Source organism: Sebastes fasciatus, chromosome 7 (assembly GCF_043250625.1).
Source record: "Sebastes fasciatus isolate fSebFas1 chromosome 7, fSebFas1.pri, whole genome shotgun sequence".
In the NCBI taxonomy this organism is placed as follows: domain Eukaryota; kingdom Metazoa; phylum Chordata; class Actinopteri; order Perciformes; family Sebastidae; genus Sebastes; species Sebastes fasciatus.
This window is the reverse complement of record NC_133801.1, coordinates 33,381,012-33,405,929: the sequence shown is the minus strand read 5'-3', so window position 1 is coordinate 33,405,929 and position 24,918 is coordinate 33,381,012. Positions and strand designations below refer to the sequence as shown.

Here is a 24,918-nt window from a genome sequence, read left to right as displayed (position 1 = left end):
TCAGGGTTAACCCTTCAGGGTTTTCCATCCTATGAAGGTAGATCACTTCTTACCGGGGTAGATCACCATGGTAACTGATGCTGAACACCTAACCTGCTCCGGAGCAGGTTATGTTCCAGATAAGAGATCAACTCGTATTAAAAGCACCGCCTACTGACCAATCAGAGCTTGCTGCGGGGATCGTTTGATAATATTACACAAACACAAAAAAGTTACAGTCATAATCCAGGCCTAAAGCAACACAGTTTAAACTGACAACTGCAGGAAGGACAGCTGGATTTATGCTGTATAGGTGTTTACCGCTTTGAATTATGTTTTGATATTTATTTTTTTACTTATTCTCAAGTCCGTTTCACACTGCCGGAGACGGGGACGCAGCTGAAAGAAGGCTCAAATAGTCATTCACACTTCAACCTTGTCAAAGGCCATAGTGAAGAGCATCCACTATATTTTGCATTTCACTACGCATTCACACATTGGCAATTTTTTTCTTTTGCCAGCTGTCCTTCCTGCACTTGGCAGCTTCAACTGTGTTACTTTTAGTAAGGATTATGTGTTTAACTTCTTCGTATTTGTCTAATATAGTTTGCTCTTCCTTTGTAAAATGTGCCGCTCTGCCTGTCTGTCTGCAAATCTGTGGACTTGTCCATGTCTGTGATTTGTCAGATTCTGCAAACACCGCCCCGTTCATGTGAATGCGCTCATGGCCAGATGGAGAAACCCTGTGTTGATTTACCGAGTTGATAACCACAGTCGTAGGACCGCTTAGCGGGATCTCGTTTATTAGGGGTAGATAACGAGAAGATACCCTGGGTATGTTGAACTCACTTCATAGTACAGGCCCCTGGAGCAGAGCCAGTGCATAGACTGTTTGTGTACGTAGGAAGTGAGTGGTGAAGCAAGAGAGAGAGAGCGGTAGCGGCGTTATCAACTCAAGCAGGAGAAGTTGTTTGGTTTGTCCGTTCTGGGCTACTGTAGAAACATGGCGGTGCAACATGGTGTACTCCGTGAAGAGGACCTGCTCCCTATGTAGAAATAAACGGCTCATTCTAAGGTAACGGAAACACAACCATTCTTATTATCAGGTGATTATACACTAAAGAAAACATAATTATTATTATATTCCATTTCTGCCAATAGATCCCGATAATTGTTACACACTGATCCTTTAATTAGACCTGATTCTAATTATCAGTTACATTTAAAAATACAATTCCCTGTCATCATCAGAGTGCACAGTAGCAACTTCCACTCTGCAACGGGGGCTGAGGTGAAGTTATTGGTATTAGGATTCTACCAGAAGACTTGAGTCCTCTAGGCTAAAGGACATTTTGCCTCTCTGCAGCAGAATTCATTCTGCACAGGCTCTCTGCTAGCAGGACTTTCTGTTCCCTGTAAAGAAATCCTCTTTACAGGAGGCATGCGGGGCTCGAGGCTCAGGCTGTCTCAAGGAAGATGAGAGCCACCTTTACTTTGCAAAAAAACTTGAGTAGTCAAACGAACTAAAGCAAATAATAAGGGTGTGATCGCTTCCTATGACGCATGTCTGTTACGCATAGAGATGAGCGGTAGTGGAGAAGACAAATAAGAGCACTGTCTGCTTAGGTAAAACAGGCCATCACATTCTCCTCCGTGGGCACGGAGCTCAGCTCTGCCTGCAGTGAGTGTAAATGTTCCAGGCTCCCTCGCCGCCACCACATACTGGCAGCTAACTCCCGAGCCACCCCGCCCGCTAACAGGATTAGCCCCTGAGCTCCACTTGTTTCAACAAAGTTATCAAGTTTAGAAACACACGGTCTCCTGGTGGCTTTCGTAACATCAAAGGATTGGTCCTCAACTTTGACAGGTTAATTAATCGTCAAGTTTTGCACAGCATCCCCCAGAGGCTTCCTCGCCTCATGACAGAAAAATAAATTCACTGTAGACATGTTGTTATTAATAGTCTGTATTTGATGTGCTGGTGATCCAGCCATATGCTCCCTCCATGTGAGAATCTCATTTCAGATTTGAGGTCTTAACAGGTGGTAGTGGATGTTTAACTAAATAATGGCACATGGTGCAATATAACATTATCATAATGCATCAAATTAGCCTCATTAAAGTCTTGTAGGGTGAGAATTTATGTATGTATAATATACTAGAGATGCAGATGCACAGTAAAACATGTCTAATGCTAGATATTAAAATCTATACAATCAAGTGTGGTAGTAAAGTAAGTAAGATCATCTATCTGATGATATATCTCACGTCTCAGTTTGAGATGAAGTAATAAAAAATATGTTTCTGTATTATATAGAACGGTGGTTCTCAACCTGTTTTCCTTGAAGCCCCCCCCTTCAAATCTTCGAAAAAAATCCTCAATTTGAAAAAAGTGATTCAGTGTATTAAATACATGATATGATCCTTTTAAAATAAAATAAATAAATATGACTTTATTAATTTACTATAATAGTGTTAGAGCTGAAATCATTTTTTTGTTAAATAAATTTAATTTATGGTGTAGATTGCTGCTAGACTGCCCCGTTAATACAGGTGCGAGGCCTCCCTTTGTGTGCGTCAAGCGGGAGAGCAAATAGGTTTTTGACCGCAGTGAAAATGTTGTTTTTGAAAGGCTAAACGCCAACAAATACGGATTAAAGCAGAATATTTATTTAGATTTTGCTACTAAGAAGCAAAAGTTATTTATCTTTTTAAATAGTTTTATATACAGACTTTTGTATAAATTATCCAGTAAGTGTGTTATTATTAGGGCTGACACGAATGCTTCGAAGCTTTGACCGTTGCCATGGTAATCGACCTCCAAATCAGTATTCAAATGCTTAGTTTTTTTTTTTTTTAAATATATAAGTATGTAATAATAATGTATAAATCCCCAAATAGCCCATGAAATAAGGAATAATCCCACAATATTATTCATTATTCATATTCAACATGAATTATTATTAGTTATTCTCAGACAGATACCGCTGTTTGTTATGTGTAGAAGTGCATGTGTGTACAGCAGTACAGCAGCGGCACTGCCCCGAAACTTCAAATACCTTCGAATATTTCTCACCGAAGCTTCGAAGCCTAAGATGGTATTCGGGACAACCCACGTTATTATGATTTTAGTTATACATGAGCAATCTAATTCTGACAATCTCAGAGTTGACAAATCCTGGCCCTGTGATCTTCGGCGCCCCCTTAAGGGGGGACCAGACCCCAGGTTGGGAACCACTGATACAGAATATACAGTATATATAACAAAACACCAAAAATAAACACAAAATATTCCCTTTATTTTTTTTCTACCTTAAGACTACACAGGGTCACTGATGTAGCTCTAAGAGGTATCTACATTTGCATTTTATTTACAGCTTACTTGGATGTCTTCATATTTACATGGTCAAAGAGAAGCGCTAAAAACACAGTGTTGGGAACAAACCGAAACTCAAAATGAGTCCAAAACTTTAGAAAAAGATACAGTCTTATGACGCAACAGTTCTCAGTGCAATATTCCACAATGCAAATATCCTTCATTCATATAATGTTGAACATACATAGTTTTTTGGGAAAACAAAACTTCACTGAATCAACCAGCAGCAGAAATAAAAGAACCGTGTACTGTTTGCTTTAACATTTGTACAGATTGAGACACTCAATCATGCTCCCACCACCCCCTACACACACAATATTTTGATGGAAAAAATGATAAGAAAGTGTGCAGTGGCTTGGCATAGTTCAAAAAGTACCAGAAGTCAAATCAATGTCATCATTTCCAAAATAGTCTTGATTCCTCTTGAGTTTTCACGTAATGACATTTTCGAAAGAGCTGAATTGTCCTTTGCAGTCGCCACTGAGGAGGACACGGACATATGGGAGCTAGTGTGTCCACGTGGGTTATTTCCAAGGTTGGTGTGTATAGACGACCTTTAGTCTGTAAACGGGAACTAGTACACCTGCAGGTCTAATGCATTTCAGCCAGCCGTGGGACCAAGTGGAGCCCTATTCCGGAGAATGAAAGCACTTTCGATGCTGACCTGCGGGCAGCCCTTAGGGCAAAGGCAATTTGTATCTTTCATCCCACCCACAACACAATGTGAATCTATCTCAGCAGCCAATATGTTAATGTAGTATGTATCACTGATGAAATTGGGTTCTTTAAGCATCTTTGTAGTCTCGCTTTTTAAAAATATTTTCATCTGATTGGACATTGTGGTGAGGAATACTGACTTCAGCTCATTGATAAACAAACACTGCCTTTCATATGCAACTGAGATCAGTAAAATGTAGTCGGTCCGATGAAAAACACAGTAATTGATTTAACTAAACCACCTTTCATAGTTTATTCCATGTGTTGAAACACCCTTAAGTATTGTTCAAGTACAACAATTAACAATAAAAGGGACAATAGTTCACATTTTTTTAAAATTCACATTTGTTATACTGTTAATTCATATAGCTATTTATAAAACAAAACTAAAATGTAATTCAAAACCATTCCTGTAAAATACCTTTTTGTTGTTTAATACAGACATGAATTCCACAGTATTTTCTTACAGGGTTGGCTCTTCAGTATTTTCATTATCGAGTTGTTTGACCACAGTCAAATAAAAGGGAGCAGAGAACAATTTATTCAAGGTTTTTCTTTTTTTTTTTTCTTGGAAAAAAAAAATCCAGTTAAAAAATAAAATACACAAAAAATAAAACCTCATATCCCTTTGTTGGCTTTACCGTACACTTTAAGCTTGATTAAGCGGTTTTGCTGATTTTGTAGTTCATAAAGAAGGCCGTCAACATGCACAGTCAAGGGTGCACTGAAGCGTCCCGAGCTAAGACCACAGATGAGTATCAACCCTCCTCTTAAAAACATCACATCACACAAATGAAGGTGCTTTGACAAGTTCAGCTGGGGTTTTGATGAAGGGCTCTACCGCCAACAGAAATCTCTCTCATTATTAATGGATGACTGGGGCTATGAGGGCTTCAAGTATAAAAAAGGAGTGATTAAAAGAGAAGGAATCTCCTTGGCTGAGGCGCAGAAAAGGCAGAGTGGAGCAAGCTTGTGAATAACAATCTGCAAGTCTGGCAGCAGAGTGAGCCAGTGAACATAATGCATTACCAATACTCCTCTTGGATTTCTTTGAACAGAATCACCAACAGGGACGAGGAAATGGAGTCACAAAAATGAGTCACAGACATCGCAAATTTTCATCCTCTAGCAGCCGCACTTGGAGGGCAAAGACTGTTAAAGAATCTTCAAAAGGAGAAGGGCACTCTTCTATTAATACAGTGCAACTGATTGCAACCATGTTTGTTTTTTTTTTTTTTACAGTATATTAAAAACCAAGTTGAGCACACTCAAAAGAAAAAAAAAAGTGGTCATGTACACAACTGTCTTTGGCAAGAAGTCCCATGTCCTACATCTGAGTCCGTCACTCCAGAGCCTCGTGTTCATGTCACCTTCGGCCCATTTCGCTCTGTCTCATGAAATGAATGTTGTTGACACTGTCTGCCAGCTCAGGGTACTGGTCAACTGACACCACGTAGTATCCGTCGTAGCCCTGCACCTTTCCTGAGCCCAGCAGCTGCTGCTTCTCTCCCTCAGTCCAGGTTCGCGAGCCCTCCTCTCCATCCCTCAGTCTCTGGCGCTCCCGGGCCCAAGCCTGGGCGACAGATCTCTGCCGGGCAAGCTCCAGCACGCGGGCCTTCTCCTCGTCCACGCTGCTGCCGTAACGCGTATTCAAACACAGCGCGCCGTATTGTAGCTGGATGTCAGTAATGCGCCTAGTCCTGCCGTTGAGAACGGTGTTAACCTGAGACACCGTCACGTTGACGCCGGTCTCCAGAGTGCGCTGGCCCACCGTCATGCCAATGAGGGACAGGTCTCCCTCCACCGAGCCCAGTTTGACGAAGTAGTGGGTGTCCATTCCGGCGATAGTGAAGTGGAGGTCTCCAAGGTAGAACGCGTCGTTCAGCACCGCGGCCATGCGGCGCCCGTCCTCATTGGCTAAGCTGATGATGTCGGTGCTGATGCGACCTTCTCGGATGGCGAACTTCACCCCCTTGCCAAAGATGGAGCCACCGGAGGCGAAGATCTTCTTGTCCTCTGTCTGAGGACATCCGGCACTTTTGGCTCTGTAGATCTGGCCAAAACGCTCCAACTTCACAAAGGCCTTCAGCTGCCTCTGAACTTCACACTGAACGCCCAGCAACGACTGCAACACAAAGACAATGCTGTTTAGTCACACAGCCCCTGCTGCATCTACATACACAGGCAAATCTATTTTCTGTTTGTTCTTTGAGCAAGAAATGGATTTACACAATATCACTCAACTGCTTGTTTGAAGACGTTCCTCTAGATATTTACCAAAACTTGTGATTAGCTCACAGCTTGGCTTGTAACCTTTATCCTAGACTGCACGGGGACTAAGCAGCACCGTGGGATTTCAGATGCTCCCGTTTATCAAAACGGAGATTCATACCGTTTCATTAACACTTCAAACATTTTCAAATTCAAAGCTATGCCTATACATAGTATAAGCTATTCTTTCTATGTTAACGCGAATGACTGCATAAGGATTATTCAACATCTTTTGTAAAATGTTCATGTATTGATGGGATGGAAATCAGCTTAAAAAAAACGTGATCTGGTTCTGGTACACACTGTAAAACCTGCAGGAAAAAAATAAATAAATAAAACAAAAACAAAAATCTCGAAGCATACAATGTTGAAACCACATTTTCTTAAAAAGTAGTTATCAAAGTTTCACCCAACGTTATTTCGTGGAGGTCTTTGTGGTCTGGAATTAGAACGACAATGGTGTCGAAACCATTCAACAATAAAGAAAAAAAAAAGAAGTAAAAATAAAAGCTTACAGGCGGTATAGAAAATATACTATTAAGCTCAAATTCTTATAAAGTGCTCCAGGGATGACGTATTTTTGTAGGGCAACCAGGAAGTTAGCATCGCCCTGGGTTCCCTCGACAAAAAGCCAATGGGATTTTTCCATTGGGTTTCGGATTATTGCAGAAAATAAGATCTGTGGCAAACACACATTTATGATACTTAAAGGTTTTGTTCAGCAAGATAATCTTTACAAATGAACACAACTTTTAAGATTTTTGAATCTGAATGCAATCGCCAGAAGTAAAAAGCTAACGTTAAGCTATCAACGAATTACACCACGGTCGCATGAGCGCGAGTAAACACAACGAGGACGTAAAGGAGGACGAGTCGGCGTGATGAAGTTCAGTAGACTCATTTAGCCACTTGTTAACAACCGCCTTCTTTAAGACACTTAAAGGCTTCAAAATTCACGAGTTGGATATTTACTGATGTATTTCATGTTGTGGAACAAAACCTTAAAATCTCTTCAGCTTGTGTTAACCACAGACCTTATTTCAGACATCTAACTAAAAACCCATCGACTTCCAGACGAGAGAACCGGAAGTGCTAAAATGCTAACTCATTTCCAGGTTTTAGGACTCCTGCAGCACTCTATTTGATTAGACATCTTTAGTACATTGCAGGACGTATCTAAATAATGATGTAATTGCTTTGCATTCATTATCAATGGCAAACAACAAATCCACGGTGCTTTGAAGCTGTGAAAGTATCACACAGTCAAGGTAGGGGCAGAGGTGTTTGTCAGCAAATGCAGATCTCTCTGATCATTTGTGACAGGCATGATATTTTGAAAAAGGGTGAAATTGCTGTCTTCTGACAGCCATGCTGTGCCAAATATGAAACAGGAATCGGGTGGTAACTAGTGTATATATATATATATATATATATATATATATATATATATATATATATATATATATAACGTTCCTTTAGGGATCAAAGCTTTGTATAGATACCACATTCCCTTGAGACAAAATTAATACTTTGTCCTAATACTACTTGACATGAGATGCTCCCTAGGAAGAAAGAGAGATGTTAAAATGAGGAGAGTGATATGAAATGGAAGCTGGCCAACACACAGTTGCCTCGACACGTGTGAGCGGCAACAAAAAGGCTCTCAAACACTGTGCCTTCCTGCCATTGCCCAAGATAAGAGGCTGTGAGCGTCCCGGGGAGTCAGGCAGTCACATCCAAAGTCCTCCTGACAGTTTCTAATTCTGTCTCTCTGTTAGAGGGTGGCTACAGGCTGGGGGACTGGGTGGGGCTGAGGAGTGTGGAGCAGGCTGCAGTGGCCGGCATATCTGCCCGCTCTTTGACGTGACACCGCATCAGATCCAGCATGAAGAGGAGACACATGAGGGGTGTGAGGGGGGGCAGCTGTGCTGTTGGGTCCCTCCGGGAGAGATGGCCTGGGGGGACACTTCACACCATGCCACTCCGTGTTTGTTTACCGTGCCAACAGTGTGACCCGGTCAGCTGTCCCAGCGGCGGTGGGGGAGGAAAGGGGGCAATGTCCTCCACTTTACTGAAACAGCCTCCCGGGACACTCCCAGAGAGGCATCATTCACATAGTATGGGGTGCAATCAGCCTCCAGCACAACCCAGAATGAGAGATCAAGCCTTGTGCAGCACAAACCTCATCTGTCTGGCCCCTCACGGCATTTTTCAATCTGTGTGCGGATTCAGCAGCATGGCGAAATAGGGGCTTAAATGAAAAGAGATAGAAAGGCAGGCATGCCAGGAGTACGGGAAGGATACTCCTGTATGTGTAGTTTTAAAGCTAAATTCATGCTTCAAAGAACCCTGCATTTAATTAGGCCGACCTGGCCATCTGCAGTGAGGATCAGCGTGGCATTTAGAAGCTCAGATCACCATTTTTGAAGCAGGAACTCCAGATAAAAATATCATGCCTTGGCTCATACACAGGGTAAAGACTAATTATCTCAATCTTTCCTTACTTCTCATTTACAGTACATACTCCAGAGTTGTGCTGAAGGAAGAGCTCCCTCACAAACACGAGTGAAACCTTCAAATCTAGGCTAACTTTGCTATTTAAAGCCTCGGTTGCGATTTTTTATCATGGGTATTCTTGAATATATACTTGAAAGGCTGGGTTTGTAGAAAAATTAGCTTTCAGTGTTATTATTACTCAAATGGACCCACTTCTATTCAGTGCTTCGAAGTGATGTAAACACAAGACTCATTTCATTTCAGCCCTTCTATCAAGAGCTTCCAGGAAACTGATGGTAAACCCCTCTCTGAAATTATGGTTAAGGACTTTCACTTTAAAAATCTGAATCTGACCCTTCACACCGAGAGTGATTTCCTTAGCAATTAAACCTATTAAGTCATTTTGAAAAAGGGCTAAAATTGCCTGCTGATGAATGTTTTCCTGGCATTTGAGTGTTGATTAAAATTGTGAGGTCTGAGGTGAGGTCTGATGCAACAGTATGTCTGAAAATATGAGTGTTGCATTTATTCCTTTTAATCTACAACACTATTCCGTCATATCTACTCTCAGATATGTGAAATGGAAACAGCTGGGAGTCAATTAGATATTTCCTCTGTCGCAGCTACTTTGTAGATTGGTACCTTGGGTGAGTTCAGAGATTCTCAGTGGAGTGTCAGGCACAAGCAGCAAGCATGAGTCAGCCCCAGGGGGCTGTGACAGTAACCCTCTATAAGTGGTCTATGCTAGATGTAGACATAACTCGGATTCCTACAATTATGGCTCTACACTTCATATACTGTATGGCCTGTAAAATAACAGTGTGGTGTTTCATTTCATGTGTTATTGACCATGGTGACACTTCGGGTAACAGTGAAATTCCCTTCATGACTTTAAATGAATATAAGGCACATAAGAGCATGTATTGACATGCTATTTTGATCAACACACACTTAAAAAAAATAGATAAATAATAATTAAAAAATTATAATAATAATGTAGGTTATACTGACAGTAAAATTGGATATATTTCTTTCCATTGTCACAGGCAGAAAAATATGAAATTGTTGAGGATATGAAATGGAAAACATTAGGTGCATGTCTGTAATTTAACTTTTTTTATTTTAAATGTTTTAAATTCTTAATGCCAACCTTACACCAAATTACCTTTTAAGTAATTTCACTGTTGCAGACATATTTCCAATTGTTGGAATAAAATCACGAGTCAAATATAGAGTTGCAGCGCGCTGCTGTGATCTCGATAGTGATCATAAAACTCAGTCCAAGCTGTCTTAAGTCGGTCTTTTTCTCGTCTTGACATTCCGATAAAATTGAACAAGTTTAATATCAATGACTATACATTGTCGACAACCAATCGGTGCGCTACTGGAATGTTTGCTATTAGCCATATAAATCTGGCTGCAGTACTCTCTCTCTCTCTCTCCTATATACATGTGGTCCATTTATATGATTGAAGCCAGCAATCTTCAGCTGAAACATACAGTTAGCTTGTAGGTTAAAAGCAAACATTCCAGTGGCTCACGTTAGCTTGCAAGTTGCCCCATTCAGGACAGTGTTTAGCTTGCTAGCTATAGCATAGGCCTACTCACTGGGGACTTTGAGGGCTGCGGCAATTTCTGTTCTGTTAACAGTGTTTCTTCTTGTAAATGTCCACCAGGAGCAGGACGTGACATCGTCTCTAAAGGAATCTAGTTGTAGTCTTGTAAATAGTGACCCTGCAAGATCCCCAGTCTTTGCAAAATAGACTATTATAGTCTGTGACTAAAAACTCTGTGACTTAGACTAGTCTTTAGATGTGAGTGTCAGACTTCAGTCTTTAAAAAGTATTTTCAAAGTCTTCTCGTGTATGGTAGGCATAAGTATTTCAAATGAAAGCCCAATAGTAGATAGTATTACAGCATAGTGCCACATCACTGCTTTCTCACTGGTTTATTATACCCGGTTGGTGTGCCTACTTGTTATGGTTGGTTGGTCAGATCAGAGGTCACGGCTTTAGATAACCCTGCATTGTATCATCCCAGTAGCTTTTAGGCCTACAAATGTTTTATAACAAATAGCCACTGTGTTACGGTAGCAGCCAGAGTGTCACTCAACATGAATCTGGGCCTCCTGATGGGGGACATTCACTCGTCTAGCTGTAACCAAACCCAAGACAACAGTGGCCTCTTCAATAATTCAGGTGAGTTGGAGGCAACTTAAAAGGGGCTGATAAACGCAGGAATTAGAGCATGTCTACTACTTCTCAGGCCTTGGCTAACGGTGTAAGACTGAGATGAAATCAATGAGCAGTGGTGGGGGGAATGGAGAGTGAATTTCCCTAATGGCAGGACAATTACAAGAGCTGTTTAGCCTGACCCCATTCCCCAAGATGAGGACTAGGGGGCAGGGACCTGGCTCGCTGGGCTGTGTTTTGGCCTGATAGCTGGCAGCTCCTCTGGGAGTGTGGCTACTGTGTCTATTTGCTAATGATGCTGGAAAGGAAAAGGGAGCAGAGTTGAAGACGGTGATGTGTGGCCAAGGTGAAAGGTGGGATAGGTGAGAGTGACCGGTTTACCTTAGTGCTATCCCACTCCTGTGTCTTGATCTGGGTGCGGACCAACTCGTAGGACGGCTCCATGGCCTCTGTGTTCGGTTTGCGATAGCCAGGGATGACGTTGTACAGCTGGAAGCCGAAGGTCACCAGCCAGCTGTTCACGTCTGCAGGGGAGGGATCAAACCATTGAAGCAGTGATTTAAATAATGTCATCTCAATAGACATGATCATTTCTGGCTCCGGGGAAACCATGAAAAAACACAAGCAATTGATTTGTTCAAATTTGAACAGTTGGCATTCTGCGGTCAAGTGGCTGTCTCCTTGAAATACTCATCACGCGGCCTGAGCACTTGATTTGTTTGTGAAAGTGGACAAGCTATAATAAACACTCGAGATGGTGGCAATGATTCATGTCCACTCCTGCAGGTGCCACACTAATGACACACAGCTGGGGCCCAGAAAAAGCCAAGTGACATCTGAGAGCGTCTGCCGTGCTGATAATTATATACCGTAATGTCATGTCATTTCAAAGCAGCCCCAGACTTCAACACGAGATATTCTGTAGACTCAGCGGGTTCTTCTGCAATCACTTTTTCTCCTAATGAGATGCTGAGGAGAGTGACGTGTCGGGGTTTCAAATCCATGCAATCATGGTAATGTGGTTCGTCTAATAGCAGCCACCAGTGCCGTGGTTATAGGTGCTGTCATTAATTCTGGATATCACAGAGAAGGCTACAGACATGACTGGAAGGAAAGCCTGTTAAATCTGAGCCATTTGTTTCTTGGCCCTTTCAGTGTGTTTGTTATGGACAGCAGAATCATTGCTGTGACACTATTGGGGGTGGGGGCAGGTTGGCACTGCCACATTGTGGCACCTGACAAAGCTTTTTTAAATAAGAATTTGTTTGAGGACAATGAAAGGACCCTGATAATTTAGTGAAAGGAATGGAAATGTCAGTGCCATCAATCACAACTGAGGTAGACCCACTATATCTAACAGTCTGCTTAGCATTCAAATGCCAGTCAGCCCCTAATGGTGGACTGTGAAGCTGAACACCTCTCTGTTTGGCAGCCGGCTAAATGGCTTTGTTGAACAGAAAGAAGTAGAAGCCTTAACTCCACATGAACAAAAAGTGACTATTTTTTCCTCTCAGTATTGTCTATAGGTAAATTAATAAAGGATAAAAGGTATCAAATTAATTATTTGACAGCCAACATACGCATATTTGAGTAAATATAATGCAGAATGAATATAGAGAATTAAATCCCTCACTTGTGAATGAGATCTGGCTGAAGCCGATTGGTTTAACCACCGAGTATTCGCCGAGTATCCTTAACAATGTTGTTTTCCTTCCAGCCAAAGAGGTTGATACAACCGGCCCTGGCTATGGTTTCTATGGATCCATTGTGCTCTCCTTCTCCACTGGGGTGCTTTCACTGCCATTTACCTCCTCCCCGCCACAAAGCAACACAAAACAATGTGATATTTCTGGGAAGGGACCTGAGTGTTGGACAATAGAGGGGGCTTTGCCGTACAGCATGGTTCCCTTTGAGCACTTTCAAAACGATAGCCAGTGGGCACACGCACGAGCACATATGTACGAATGCACCTACACACACACACACATAGGCGCGCACGCCAGAGCAGAAAAACAACCTCAGTGTCCCTGTGAGGAAGCTCTTAAAAGCCTCTATAGCACACTGCTTTTCAATTTAATTTTGGCAGGGACTGTTCTTCCATTTGTGGCTCGTTGTTTAGAATAAAAAACACACCAAATTTGACATAAAAACAAATCTGAAATGAGCATTGTTCGCTGAACTGCAAGCAATAAGAGTTTCATACAGGAAAGAGGACATCACCTCCCCCTCAACACATGCAATTTTAGCACCATAAAAAATATATGCATCACTGATTGTTCTAGTAGGACTCACTGAACACCTGTCAACTGCCATTTACACACAGTTACTCACTTGTAAGCAATTCAAATCATTATTTTGATTATTGTGAGGATGATTCCTACTAGAGATGCACCGATCGGACTTTTTCAGTCCCGATACCGTTAGCGATACCTGGGCTTTGGGTATCGGCCAGATACCAGTTTTTAATTAGTAAGCTGTATGCCTCACTGTGTGGAAGCGACTGGGATCATTCTTCTATGTGTAAGGCAACATCAGGCTTGACTTAAACATTGCTTTCCTAATTTTGTGAAACAAAATGTAACAAATAAATACAGTGATATAAGTTTCATGAATTGTTATTCATTATTAAAATAATAAATCATACACCAGCAACTTGGTAAAACATCTTCAAAATTAACAGGAATTACAATTCAAGTGTAAACCTTTTTAATGCATCAAAACCTAAACAGGAATTAAAATTCCGCTATATAATTTATATAGCATATAAACATAGAATTGAATTTCAATAGATCAGCCCCATTGTCACCGATACCCGATTCAGCTGTTTGAGTCAGTATTGACTCGATATCCGATCTGGTATCGGTGCATCCCTACCTCCTACTTACTATCATGTACAGCTGTTAGAGGAATACTTCACAGACAATCTTGCTTTTGAGTATCAAACACACACTGCCTATAGGCCCGACATGTGGCCTTGACAAGTTTGCAGTTTGCTACTTTGCAGAGGATGGCAGCTGTGCTTTTAGAAGTTTCTATGGATGTTTTGCTACTTTGTAATCCATTTATTTTTTTGCCATGACTCTGGGTTACCACTGGAATGCAATCCTCTGTAAAGGAGGGTTAGGGGGATTTTTTTTGTGGATTTAAAAGAAAAAGAATCCTCTCATCTTTGTAAAACACTGGTCTGTTAAGTGAACTCACCGGTCATGTAGCACTTTATCTCTTCATTGTTGCTGAGTGGATTGTTATTCTTGAACATGTACAAGTTGAACGGCACGATGTGGTTGCTGTTGAGACGTTTCCAGACCTCGTGGTTAGGTGTCGTCCAGCGGCCGGCGAGGACGTCGTAGTCCCGTCGGCCCATGTGGACCAGTCTGCTGAGAGGCTCGTACAGGCCTCCCTGGTAGCCAATTATGAGCTGGAAATTGGGGTTGGTGTCGAGGTAAACCTCTCCGAATGCTGTGTGGAGGACCTGCTTGATCATGAGGCCTGAGCCGCTGAACACGGCCAGAGGGGTGCCGATGTTATCGCAGGCCACGTAGAACTCGTCCCCGCTGCTTATCTCCATGGCGAATAAGTGTCCCTGTAAGTCATAGTAGAGCGAAGTGATCTCGGAGCTGGAGTGATTGTACATATGGGTGACCCGAGTGGGGCTTGATAAGTCAGCATAGAAGAACTGCAGGTGGTGGCTCATGCTGCTTCTGCTCGACACCCTCCTGCCCAGCCCGTCATAACGGTATTTGATGTTCCAACCGCTTGCTTTGTTGTACACCTTCACCAGCAGGCCCGCTGAGTTGTACTCAAAGTAGTCGTTCCCTCGCTGCTTGAGGAAACCGTCTTCGTCCATTCTGTACTGGGCATCTCCCAAGCGGGTGATGCGGTCTCTGATATCATAGCGTAGCGGCGTGAGGCGTGCGCTGTTCCCCGGACTGAGGAGGTGCAGGTTGCCGTTGAGGTCATAGCTGTACCTCCACAGAGGCTTGTCGTTGATGGAGACCACCTGGAGTTGGCCATCGGCGTCATACTCGTATGTGTAGCGCGTGGTGTTGGCGTATGGACCGACCTTTAGCTCCTTGGCCACCACTCGTCCCATGTTGTCATACTGCACCATCATCCAGTACATGAGCGAGCGAAAGATCTCATATTGGACCTCCTTCACCCGGCCATAAGCATCAAAGTGTTTGGTGTGGGTCATCACTGCTGTGGTGATAATCTGATTTATGTCATAATAGATTACTCCAAATTTTCCAAACTGCTCTGTTTTGCCAGACACGTCGTCATAGCGATACAAGTCGATCGGCAGCGGCGTTTCGTTGATGACGGCCTGCATGCTGGTGACGCGGAAACTGTTGTCGTAGACGTAGTCAAATCTGGCGTTGACCATGCCCTCTTCGCTGAATCTGAAAATCTGTCTGTCGATCAGCGGGCCGATCTGACGGTAGCGAATGGTGCAGGTGAAGCCCTCGCTCTGCAGGTTGACCGTCTTCAGCATGCCGGCCACCTCGTCGTAGGAGAAACCGATGCGCGTGGTGTCGTAGAGTATCTCCAGCAGCTTGGCGAGCTTGCCGTACTTGTACATGACCCTGCGGCCTGTGCCCAGGTAGGTGGTCTGCAGCAACTGGCCCTCCTCGCTGTAGTCCTGGAGCACGGAGGCGTTACCTTCAGGGGGCCGGTAGGTGTTTCTGTAGTAGCCGATGGAGCGGGAGGTTTCTAGGGTCTGCCGTGCCACGTTGGGCATGGTCACAGAGGATAGACGGTCGTTTTTGTCAAATTCAAAGATATACTGCCTCTGGCTGTAGAGCAGCAGCACCATGGACTGTGAAGAGAAGAGGAAACAGTCATGGAGTCATTTAAATACAGTGAAAGATTCAGTATATTTAATAGATTTCCTCTTTAGATAAACACACAGTATCACAAAATAGGATTAAAATTAAAATAAGATATGATTATAAAAAATGGTGATTACTTTATGTCTAGCGCCAGTAATTACAATTACATAGACATTAAGGAAAACTATAAAACATAAATAAAACATATATATTAGGGCTGTCAAAGTTAATGCGATAATAACACCTTAATGCAAATTTGTTTTAACCCACTAATTTCTTTAACCCATTACCGAACTTGCAATTTTTAGCAAATTGATGTTGCAAGTTCCGATAATAAACGCAATCAATGTTTCGGAGGTTGTAGCGGGCACAGTTTTAAAGCTAGAGTGAAGATACTTGTAGCATACAAAACTAGAAAACCTCAGTAAACAGGTACCAACCATGTCATACTAGCTTGTTGTGAAGGAGGCTAAATTTTGGTGAGGGAAAACTGGCAAGTCCATTTTGAAAGGGATCCCCTTGACCTCTGACCTCAAGATATATGAATGAAAATGGGTTCTATGGGTACCCACAAATTTGATTTGAGCATATGTTTATGCTAAATGCAGTACCTGTGAGGGTTTCTGGACAATATCTGTCATTGTTTTGTGTTGTTAATGGATTTCCAATAATAAATATATACATACATTTGCTTAAAGCAAGTATATTTGCCCACTCCCATGTTGAGAACAGTATTAAATACTTGACAAATCTCCTTTAAGATACGTTTTGAACAGATAGAAAATTAATTTGCTACTTTAAATCAATTCCTTACATTACCTACAGTACATACTGTAAGTGTAAGTTAGGAATGTACAAGACACTGGGCTGGTAAACCACAAAAGGACAAAGCAAAGCAAATAACACAACAACACATAATAGCACATTATGCATGCAAGTCAGATTCAGACCAAATCTAATTCCCATCTTGAAAGTGGTGTTGATATTCCTCTGACATTAAGATTTCCTTAAGAGATGATTTCACAAAACAAAAATTCCCATTTGCGCCTTTCTTGGACCAATAAATGACGTCTTTAAATCAGTTCAAAGGCTGTCACAACAGGCTGCCAGCATCTCTCAGCTCTTAGAGGGCTGCTGAGAAACTGACTATCGACTATTAACAAAGCTGCTATTTTAACATTACAAGCTGGAGAACTGCTGCTCTTCACCTTCTCCCCAACAATCTTGCCTTCAATTAGTGAGTAGAAAGTGACATTTCACTCTGTTCTTTTCATCAGAGCTATTTCAGGTTGAACTTTGCTGTCAGGCTGTGGTAACAGAGTATAACATCTGCGGTGCACCAGACAGGTTTTAATTACATTTCTGCTGATATCCGTGCTGGAGCCTGATAATGCAGCGCAAACACTGTTGGAGTATTACAAGTTAACTTTTAACTCCAAAATCTCCCGTCAAGGTTCTTACACAAACACTCCTCCAGAACTTATCGGTACAACCTGTCCCTACCGTCTTATATTACATTTTTTATCTTTAAACCATTTAATCATCATTGCAGCACCAACAATTCGTACCTTCTCGAGGTAAGTGTAGCTCCACGATTTACCATCGGCAAATATCTGGGAAGTGATTCTGCCGTTCTGGTCATACTCCATGCGTACAGACATGGTGCCTCTTTGGATCCCCGCAACATGCCCTCCGGGAGAATAGGTGACGTTGACTCCATTCAAACGACTGCTTGGCGCCCACAGTGTGGGCCGCCCAGCTTGGTCGTAGTGGATCCGTAACGTAAACTTTCTGTGGTCATCGTAGACCTTCTCAGTCCTGGTGATGCGATCAAAGTCCAGCGACAGCAAGTTCCTGTTATGAACCTATACAGGAGAGGAAGCAGGGAGTTAGAAACATTTAATTTGACCACAGCAGCTGCACTAAGAGGGAATAAACATGTTTGGTGAGTTTGAAATGATTGAGAGGATTTGGTGCACTGCTCTTCTGAGGTGGAACCTTATGAGAGCTTTAATCACAAAGTGATTATTTTATATTCTTCTTTTCACAGCTTTTAATTACAACAGAGGAGCTGTATCTCAGGACTGCAGGAGCTATTGATGTGATGAAATTATAAGAATTACCATATTTCTTTGTTTGTGCTAAAATGCAGTGGAGTCTAAGTGGGAGTATGCCTATTCATGCAAGAAACATTAGAGCCACATTGATCATTAAATTCATTTCCACTGCTTACTGAAAAGAATTACCAGGCGCAGATGACTCCCATTTTATTTAGCCATTCCAGTAAATTGGAAAAGAGGAGAAAAAAATCAATTCTTCTCCTGTGTGACTCAGAACATTGTCTAAATGACACTTCACATTTTTTTTTTTTGCCTCTTTTGAATGCATGACGCTGCACACGGTGACCCTTGGCTTCACTGTGATCAGAGCAGAAAGACACTGCTCTGAAGAGCGTAATCCCTAAGACTGTGTCCAGGTCAGCACAGAGACGAACCCGCTGCCAGGTTTTATCTAGGAGGCAGCTCCTGTGCTGCAGCCAAACAGATCACCAAACAGCCAAACAGATCACCAAACAGCCCTGCCACTATGTTTCTCAGTCAGCAGGAAAAAGAAATCCTTAGGATGCACTACTTAAAGCTTCAGTAGCCAACAAGTTTTTGGCATCATTGGGCGGAAATTCCATAATAACCTTTCAGCATATTGTAATTCAAGTGTTCTGAGAGAAAACTAGACTTCTGCTCCTCCTCATGGCTCTGTTTTCAGGCTTTAAAAAATCTAGCCCGTGACGGGAGACTTTGGCCAATCACAGGTCATTTCAGAGAGAGAGAGAGCATTCCTATTGGCTGTGCTCCGGCTGGTGGGCGGTGCTTGGTATTTCCTCAGCAGATCTCAACATGGCTGCTGCATCACAAACTTTCTCGTTTTACAGCTAAACAGTTCACTGCAAGATGTTTCTGAAAACATCTGAAGAGAGAAATAGGCATTAACGTAACAGAATATTGATTCATATTTGATCAGCGCTGCCTAGTTTGACCGTTTGATCGGAATTTGCGAGTGATTGACTCGTGGCTCTCATAGACGGAAGCTGGACGGCAGACTCCAGATCAGCTCTGAATGGTTGTTTTCCTCCGGTCTGTGAAATCTTGCAGATGCTATAAGGAGCACCGGAGGACACCAGAGGCACATGATTTTTTTCAGATTACCTGTCTCATGCACTACTGTCAGGATATAGTGACCGTTTTATAAAACTTAACTTTTTTTAATCATATTTGCTCCATTTCTACCCACTGCTGCTTTAAAACACCATCTGGAAGATTTGGGGAAATGTGGTCATAGAGGTCTCTGGCATCAAAGCGGCCCCCCTCTATTTATCACGTTGTTTTCTTAAAGATACTACAAGGAATTTTCATTTTGTGTTGACTGATGTTTCCGAGCACCAGAGTCCCTGGAAAATCTCTCATTTTACTGCAGCAGTGTCTGAAGAGTCTGCCCCCCTGCGCTGTCCTGGTTCTGGTTCTCCAGCAGTGTGGTGCTGGCTCCCAGCGAGGAGGACCGGCGGAGCAGCGATGCTAATTTCTGCTCCTGGCCGGAGGAGGAGCCGCTGCTGCCGGGCACGGAGCTTTCCACCTCCGGCCAGAGCTGTTACTGCAGGTCGAAGGCGGCAGTAAAGCCGGATCTGGGTCTGTCTGCGGCGGGCTGGTTGCTGCCGGAGGCCCTGCTGAAGGAGTTTCTGGTGAACCTGCATGATTTTGCCTGAATCGGACCTGGTGGCACCGATGACAAGCATTAAGAATAACTACATAGAAACAGCCAGTCTTCTCGCTGATGGTCTCGTTTGCTTATGTCGGTCATATAGAGGCATCAGTATTACATTGAGACTGTTTCATAACCAGTTAAAAGTTCCATAGTAACGTTTATGTACATAGTTTCTCTTCAGATGTGTAGCTACCGTTTGGCTTGGTAAATACTTGGCAAAGCTTTCTTAGCTCAGAAAGCTGCTCCTGGCTTCTTTCCAGACTCATGCCACGGAGCAGGTCGCAAGGGGGGCTTGCTGAAAAGCCTAACTTTTTCAATCTCACATTGAGAAAAGCATGCTTAGGTCTCTCATCTGTGAAGGGACAATTACACCAGAGGCAATTAATGTCACTGATACCTAATTGAGAGGATTACTTTACACTAAAAGCACAAGCAAGCACAAGCAATTTGAGCCCCGAGACTGATGGGGGAGGGGAGGAGCTCCTTCAACGGATCTGGGAATAAGAACCGGGATGGGGGTCTACATTTGATATCTTCTCTTTTTTTACTTTAACTTACTGTCATAACATGTGTCAGACTGCACTGACAAAAGTGAAATGACTTCAGTCATTTGTTAAACTGCCTAGATTCTTACAGATAAGTGACTGGATATCAAAAACTGAGACCTCTCCTGCTCCAGCATTTCCTTGTCTCAGACTCTTTCATAGGCAGCACAGGCCTGCTGTCTGTCCAAAAAGATTGCATTGAGATCGCTTCCAACAGGAAATAAGGTATAAGAAAAGAGAGAAAGTTCTTCGTGCCAGGATCTGTTTCAGCAAAGACTCAACAGGGTGGAAAAAACCTCTTACGGCGGAGATCCCAAGATCCCATGAGAATGGAAACTCACTCAAGAGGAATTATTTTAAATTGGACATTGCCTCTAACAGGAAATTGTCAAAGAAAGTAGAAACAGAAGAGAGACTGTTACAGTAGACCTACAATGTTACATCTTAAACGGTCTTCAACATGAAACATTGCAGCAACATCTGATCTCTCAATCAATATCAACGGCTTTTTGTGTCAAATGACAATATCAATCTGCTGTTTTCACAAGTGAAAAGGCCTTTCATCGGTCCTCGTGTTTAATTCAACGATTACTCGGTTTTCTTCAGTAACATCAGTTATGTTTATTCTCACATTTCAATCAAAGAAAAACAAATTCTTTCTTTTTATTCATTTCCAACTAGTATCTCTTTTTGAACAAACAGCTCTACATGATACGACACTATGATGATACCAAAATACTGATACAGAGATATCAGCTCTGTTTTTAATTCCACATTGAAGTGGTTGGAGTTTCTTGCTATGGCGGACTGGCAGCCACAAGATTTCTTCCTTTACTGTACATTACAAACTACTCAATCTGAGAGGATACTTTTAGCCGCTACTGGCTGCTACTTGATAAGTATTGTTTAGACATGTGCTCTGAACAAACGATAGACAAAATTCCAATACTTTATAACATGGCCTTACCAATCATGTCCATCCGTGTCCGTCACGTTTTCATCTCTAAATTGAGACACAAACTGCCTACGATGTCATAGGAAACACACAAAATACAGCCCACGATGTCCTTAGAGAACAGTTAAAAACTGTTAGCTCCTTCTAATCAGCAGCACATGTGGTCACTGGCATGAGGCCCATACTCGCCAACACTCCTGATTTTTCCGGGAGATTCACGTTTTACATCGCCCTCTCCCGGTTTCCTCCCGGGGTCATAATCCCCCCGTATTTCTCCCGATTTATGGCAAATTTTCACAACTGTTTTTTCCCTTTTCGTTATCTTAACCATTTTCTGGAACTGTGTGTATAATCCCTACAGACAATAGAGCTACACCAAACGTTGTTTCCTGGTGGAAGAGAGTCTATGCTCGCGACACATTGCAGTTTGAGCTGCGCTTGCCGCACATCACAGCGTGCAACGCCCTGAAGTTGGGCTTTGCTCGACTTAGTGAAAAGCCGGAATGGCGTGGCGCAAACCATTGTAAATAACGGGTTTCAGAGCGCAGTGGTGCCGTTGTCACGTTGTGTCTGAAAGGACCTTCAGTGAGTGAGAGATGGAGAGAGCTAACTGTAAGAAATACTCAAGCAGTGGCAAAAAAATTATAAAAACTGATGAATATTAATTTATGCTAGAGATTCACACACCAAGTTTACTCCAGAGGGGCAAATTATTCAGAGAATTAAAGGTAAAATTAAAACATTTAACATAAAAATGCTGTAGCAGTGTACTTATTTTGTTATTTTCATTCTTTTTAAGTCACCAGAATGCAGAAACAAAGTCTCTGAAACTCAAATTTTTCTGGGGGAGGAACCACCAGACCCCTCCTCCCTACTTATAAGGTCACAAGGTTGGCAAGTGTGATGAGGTCTGTATTACCTGTGGCCAGCCTATGGCTATACCACAGACCCCTCCCCCCCAGTGCTTGGAGCCATTAACACATACCTAACACAAATAAAATACATGGCTCCTACAAGGAGGCTTAGTTTCTATGGAGAGAAACAGAGCTGCTGTGCCTCCCTCGGCAACACAAATCATGAACCCTGTCGGTGTCTGGGAGGGGTGAGCCAGAGTGGCACGTGTCGAGGGCTAAACTGAGTGAAGACCATCACTGACCCATTTAGCCTAAAGACATGAAACACTCAGTACAACAAACGCATGCACAACAGCGTAACAAATACAGTCAGAGACACAAACAGCAACAAGCCAAACACTTTTGTTCTCTCCGTCATCCTCGCTCACTCCTAGCATAACAAGGATCTGTGAAGACCCCCCCCCCATTCCACCTCGCACACTGCCACACACTCACCCAGCCACCCACGTAATATCACTTGACATGCCACTCAAGGTCGCTCAATGATTCCAGCTCTGTTCATCCCCTCTGTTCTTGCCATTAGGCTGCTCCCATTTCCTATCTCACCCCTGGGGCCATTGTCTGTAACATACATTAGAAGCTTTCACTTCCAGAGGGACGACGGGGCCATTAAATGAACAGCCAACGACAGACAAAGTGGCACCTCCCCATTAGCCGTGTCGCCTCCCAGGGAGTGTGGAAGACAACTTAACCAAAGTTTGTCTTCGCCGTGCGAGGCTAAGAAAAACAACGCGAGCCAATCAATCAGGATACATTTTTTATAGGTGCTCCCTGTGTTAATAGTGATTTCCAGTGGGTCATTCCAGATGGTCAAACACTGGGTGTTTATCTCATTATGAAAAGGGAACCTGTTGATTATCTGTGTGTAACTGTTTGCAAGGTGAGCTCGCTGAGGTCATTCACCTCCCTGCATTTTGATTTTAACCACAAGTATTGTGGTGTATTGAGTGTGCACAAGACTCAGACACATTTATTTAGTCTACTGAGGTCACATTCTGACCAAAGATATATATTATATCATAATGCCAATAATTTTCTGCCATATGGCAATGATTGCAAGATAAACAATAGCAAAAGGTTGAGCCAGGTTACATTTCGAACCTGCATTTCGAACCCCACTGTGCCATCGAAGTGGTCCAGCCTATCAGTGTTAATTTTGTTAACTATGACGAAATATGTTTGCCAACGAACCATGACGAGACGGCACCGATGTCATTAAACAGTAACCATGACGGAATCAAACATGCAATATCGTTGATGAAAAAAAGACAAGACTAATTAGTAGTTTAAAAACATTAAAACTTTACCAAAATCTCTCTTTATTTGTGACACCTTCCACCTTCTCTTTCCTCTTTTCCTCTCTCTCTCTGTGTCTCAAACACAGACACAAACGTGCTGCAGCGGCGTTTAGTCCGTCTCTTTCCTTCTTGTCTCACACCTCAATCCTGACAATTGTGCTACTATAATACATAAAGTTGGCGGTTTGCAGGTCGGGTCGGGTTTGGGTGGGTGAGTAACGCATATTTTTACATATTGGGCAGGCGGATTGGCTCTCATAACGGACCGGCATCATTAAATGTGCGCAGTCAGGAGGATTCGAACTAACTGCAAAGCTGCATTCTTGATCCTTCGACATGTGTTGTTCATCACATAATGATCATAAGATAACATTTTATGTGAAATAAGTTTGACTAAAATTACAGAAATGTTCAATATAATCTGATGACTAAACAGGACTAACATTAAATAACAAACAGCTGACAATTAAGAGGAAACATTTTTACTAAACTCAAATGACTTTTCGGTGGCCAAAACCGGACTAAAACGTTTTGAGCTGTCGTCGCCTAAAACTAGACCAAAACTATGAAGGATAAAAATGACTCAAATGTGACTAAAACTAATAAGCATTTTAAGATTAAGGCTAAATTTAAAATAGCTGCCAAAATGAACACTGCGGCCTATTGTTTTTTTTTTGACACGGTGCTAATGTGTGTCTGAGTGTAGCCCTGTAACAGTCCTCCAGTGAGCAGGGCTGCTATCTGTTAGTATACACCTACTGTAAGACTCCCACTGAGGAATGCAGAGGTCTTTCAGTCAAGGCTGGACTGCACAGTGAGTGGAGTCATGTTATTAAGGAGGTAGCTGAAATCCAATGCCATTTTGAGCGAGATAGAAATTTTCCTCACTCCCAACCATCCTAAAATAATCACCGTGTGGTCTTTTCTTTAGTGTGTGTTAGCATGTGTCACTCTTAAGGTGGCGTGCTTACCCTTAATCTGCGCCCGTACACAGTGACCTGGCCACGAGCTTGCTCCTTCCTCTGTCTCCACTCCACCAGGTTCAGGCCGTTGTCGATGGCCAGGGTCACGTTCCTCTTGCTGACCGTGGGGTTGACCGTGCCGGCCAGCGAGTGGGGCTCGGTGTGCAGGGACACCTCCATGCCGTTGGCCAACACTAACCGCAGCGAGCCATCCAGACCGATGAAGTAGCTGTTCCGAACTTGATCTGAACATGCAGAGGGGGGGAAAAGGATTAGGATTAGAAAAAGAGAAACAATCAGAGCTTCTTGTAGCTGATATAAAAGGACTAAATCTAATATTCATCTCAGTGAGACACAAACATAACGACCTAAAATGGCTGCTCAGCAAAAAGAAAGCCGTTAGCAGCAGTATTTAACTGAGCCCCTGCGATAATGTTGGGTCTGTGACAACAAAGATCAATAGTGAGAGGTTTCACAGCGCCAGTAAAGTAAAGTTTTACAGCTGTTGCAGCAGCCTTGAGGATATGGGGGAATGAAAACTATCAAAGATGCTAGCTTGCCTGTGGCCCCACACACACACACACACCCACATACACCCCCCCCCCCCCACACACACACACACACACAC

General features: G+C 42.8%; 1 protein-coding gene across 14 annotated transcripts in view; it reads right to left on the bottom strand.

Annotated features, from left to right (window-relative positions):
* Positions 1-5,292: 5,292 nt before the first annotated feature.
* The window catches only part of tenm4 (teneurin transmembrane protein 4), a 194,603-nt gene continuing 174,977 nt past the window's right edge, over positions 5,293-24,918 (bottom strand). For all 14 annotated transcript variants that reach the window (XM_074640402.1, XM_074640405.1, XM_074640400.1 and 11 more), the window contains 5 exons: positions 24,300-24,535; positions 17,429-17,725; positions 14,233-15,847; positions 11,413-11,555; positions 5,293-6,197 (listed from right to left, as the gene is read on the bottom strand). In XM_074640402.1, the coding sequence (XP_074496503.1) occupies positions 5,439-6,197; positions 11,413-11,555; positions 14,233-15,847; positions 17,429-17,725; positions 24,300-24,535 (3,050 nt within the window). In that variant the 3' untranslated portion in view covers positions 5,293-5,438. The remainder of the gene's footprint in view (positions 6,198-11,412; positions 11,556-14,232; positions 15,848-17,428; positions 17,726-24,299; positions 24,536-24,918) is intronic.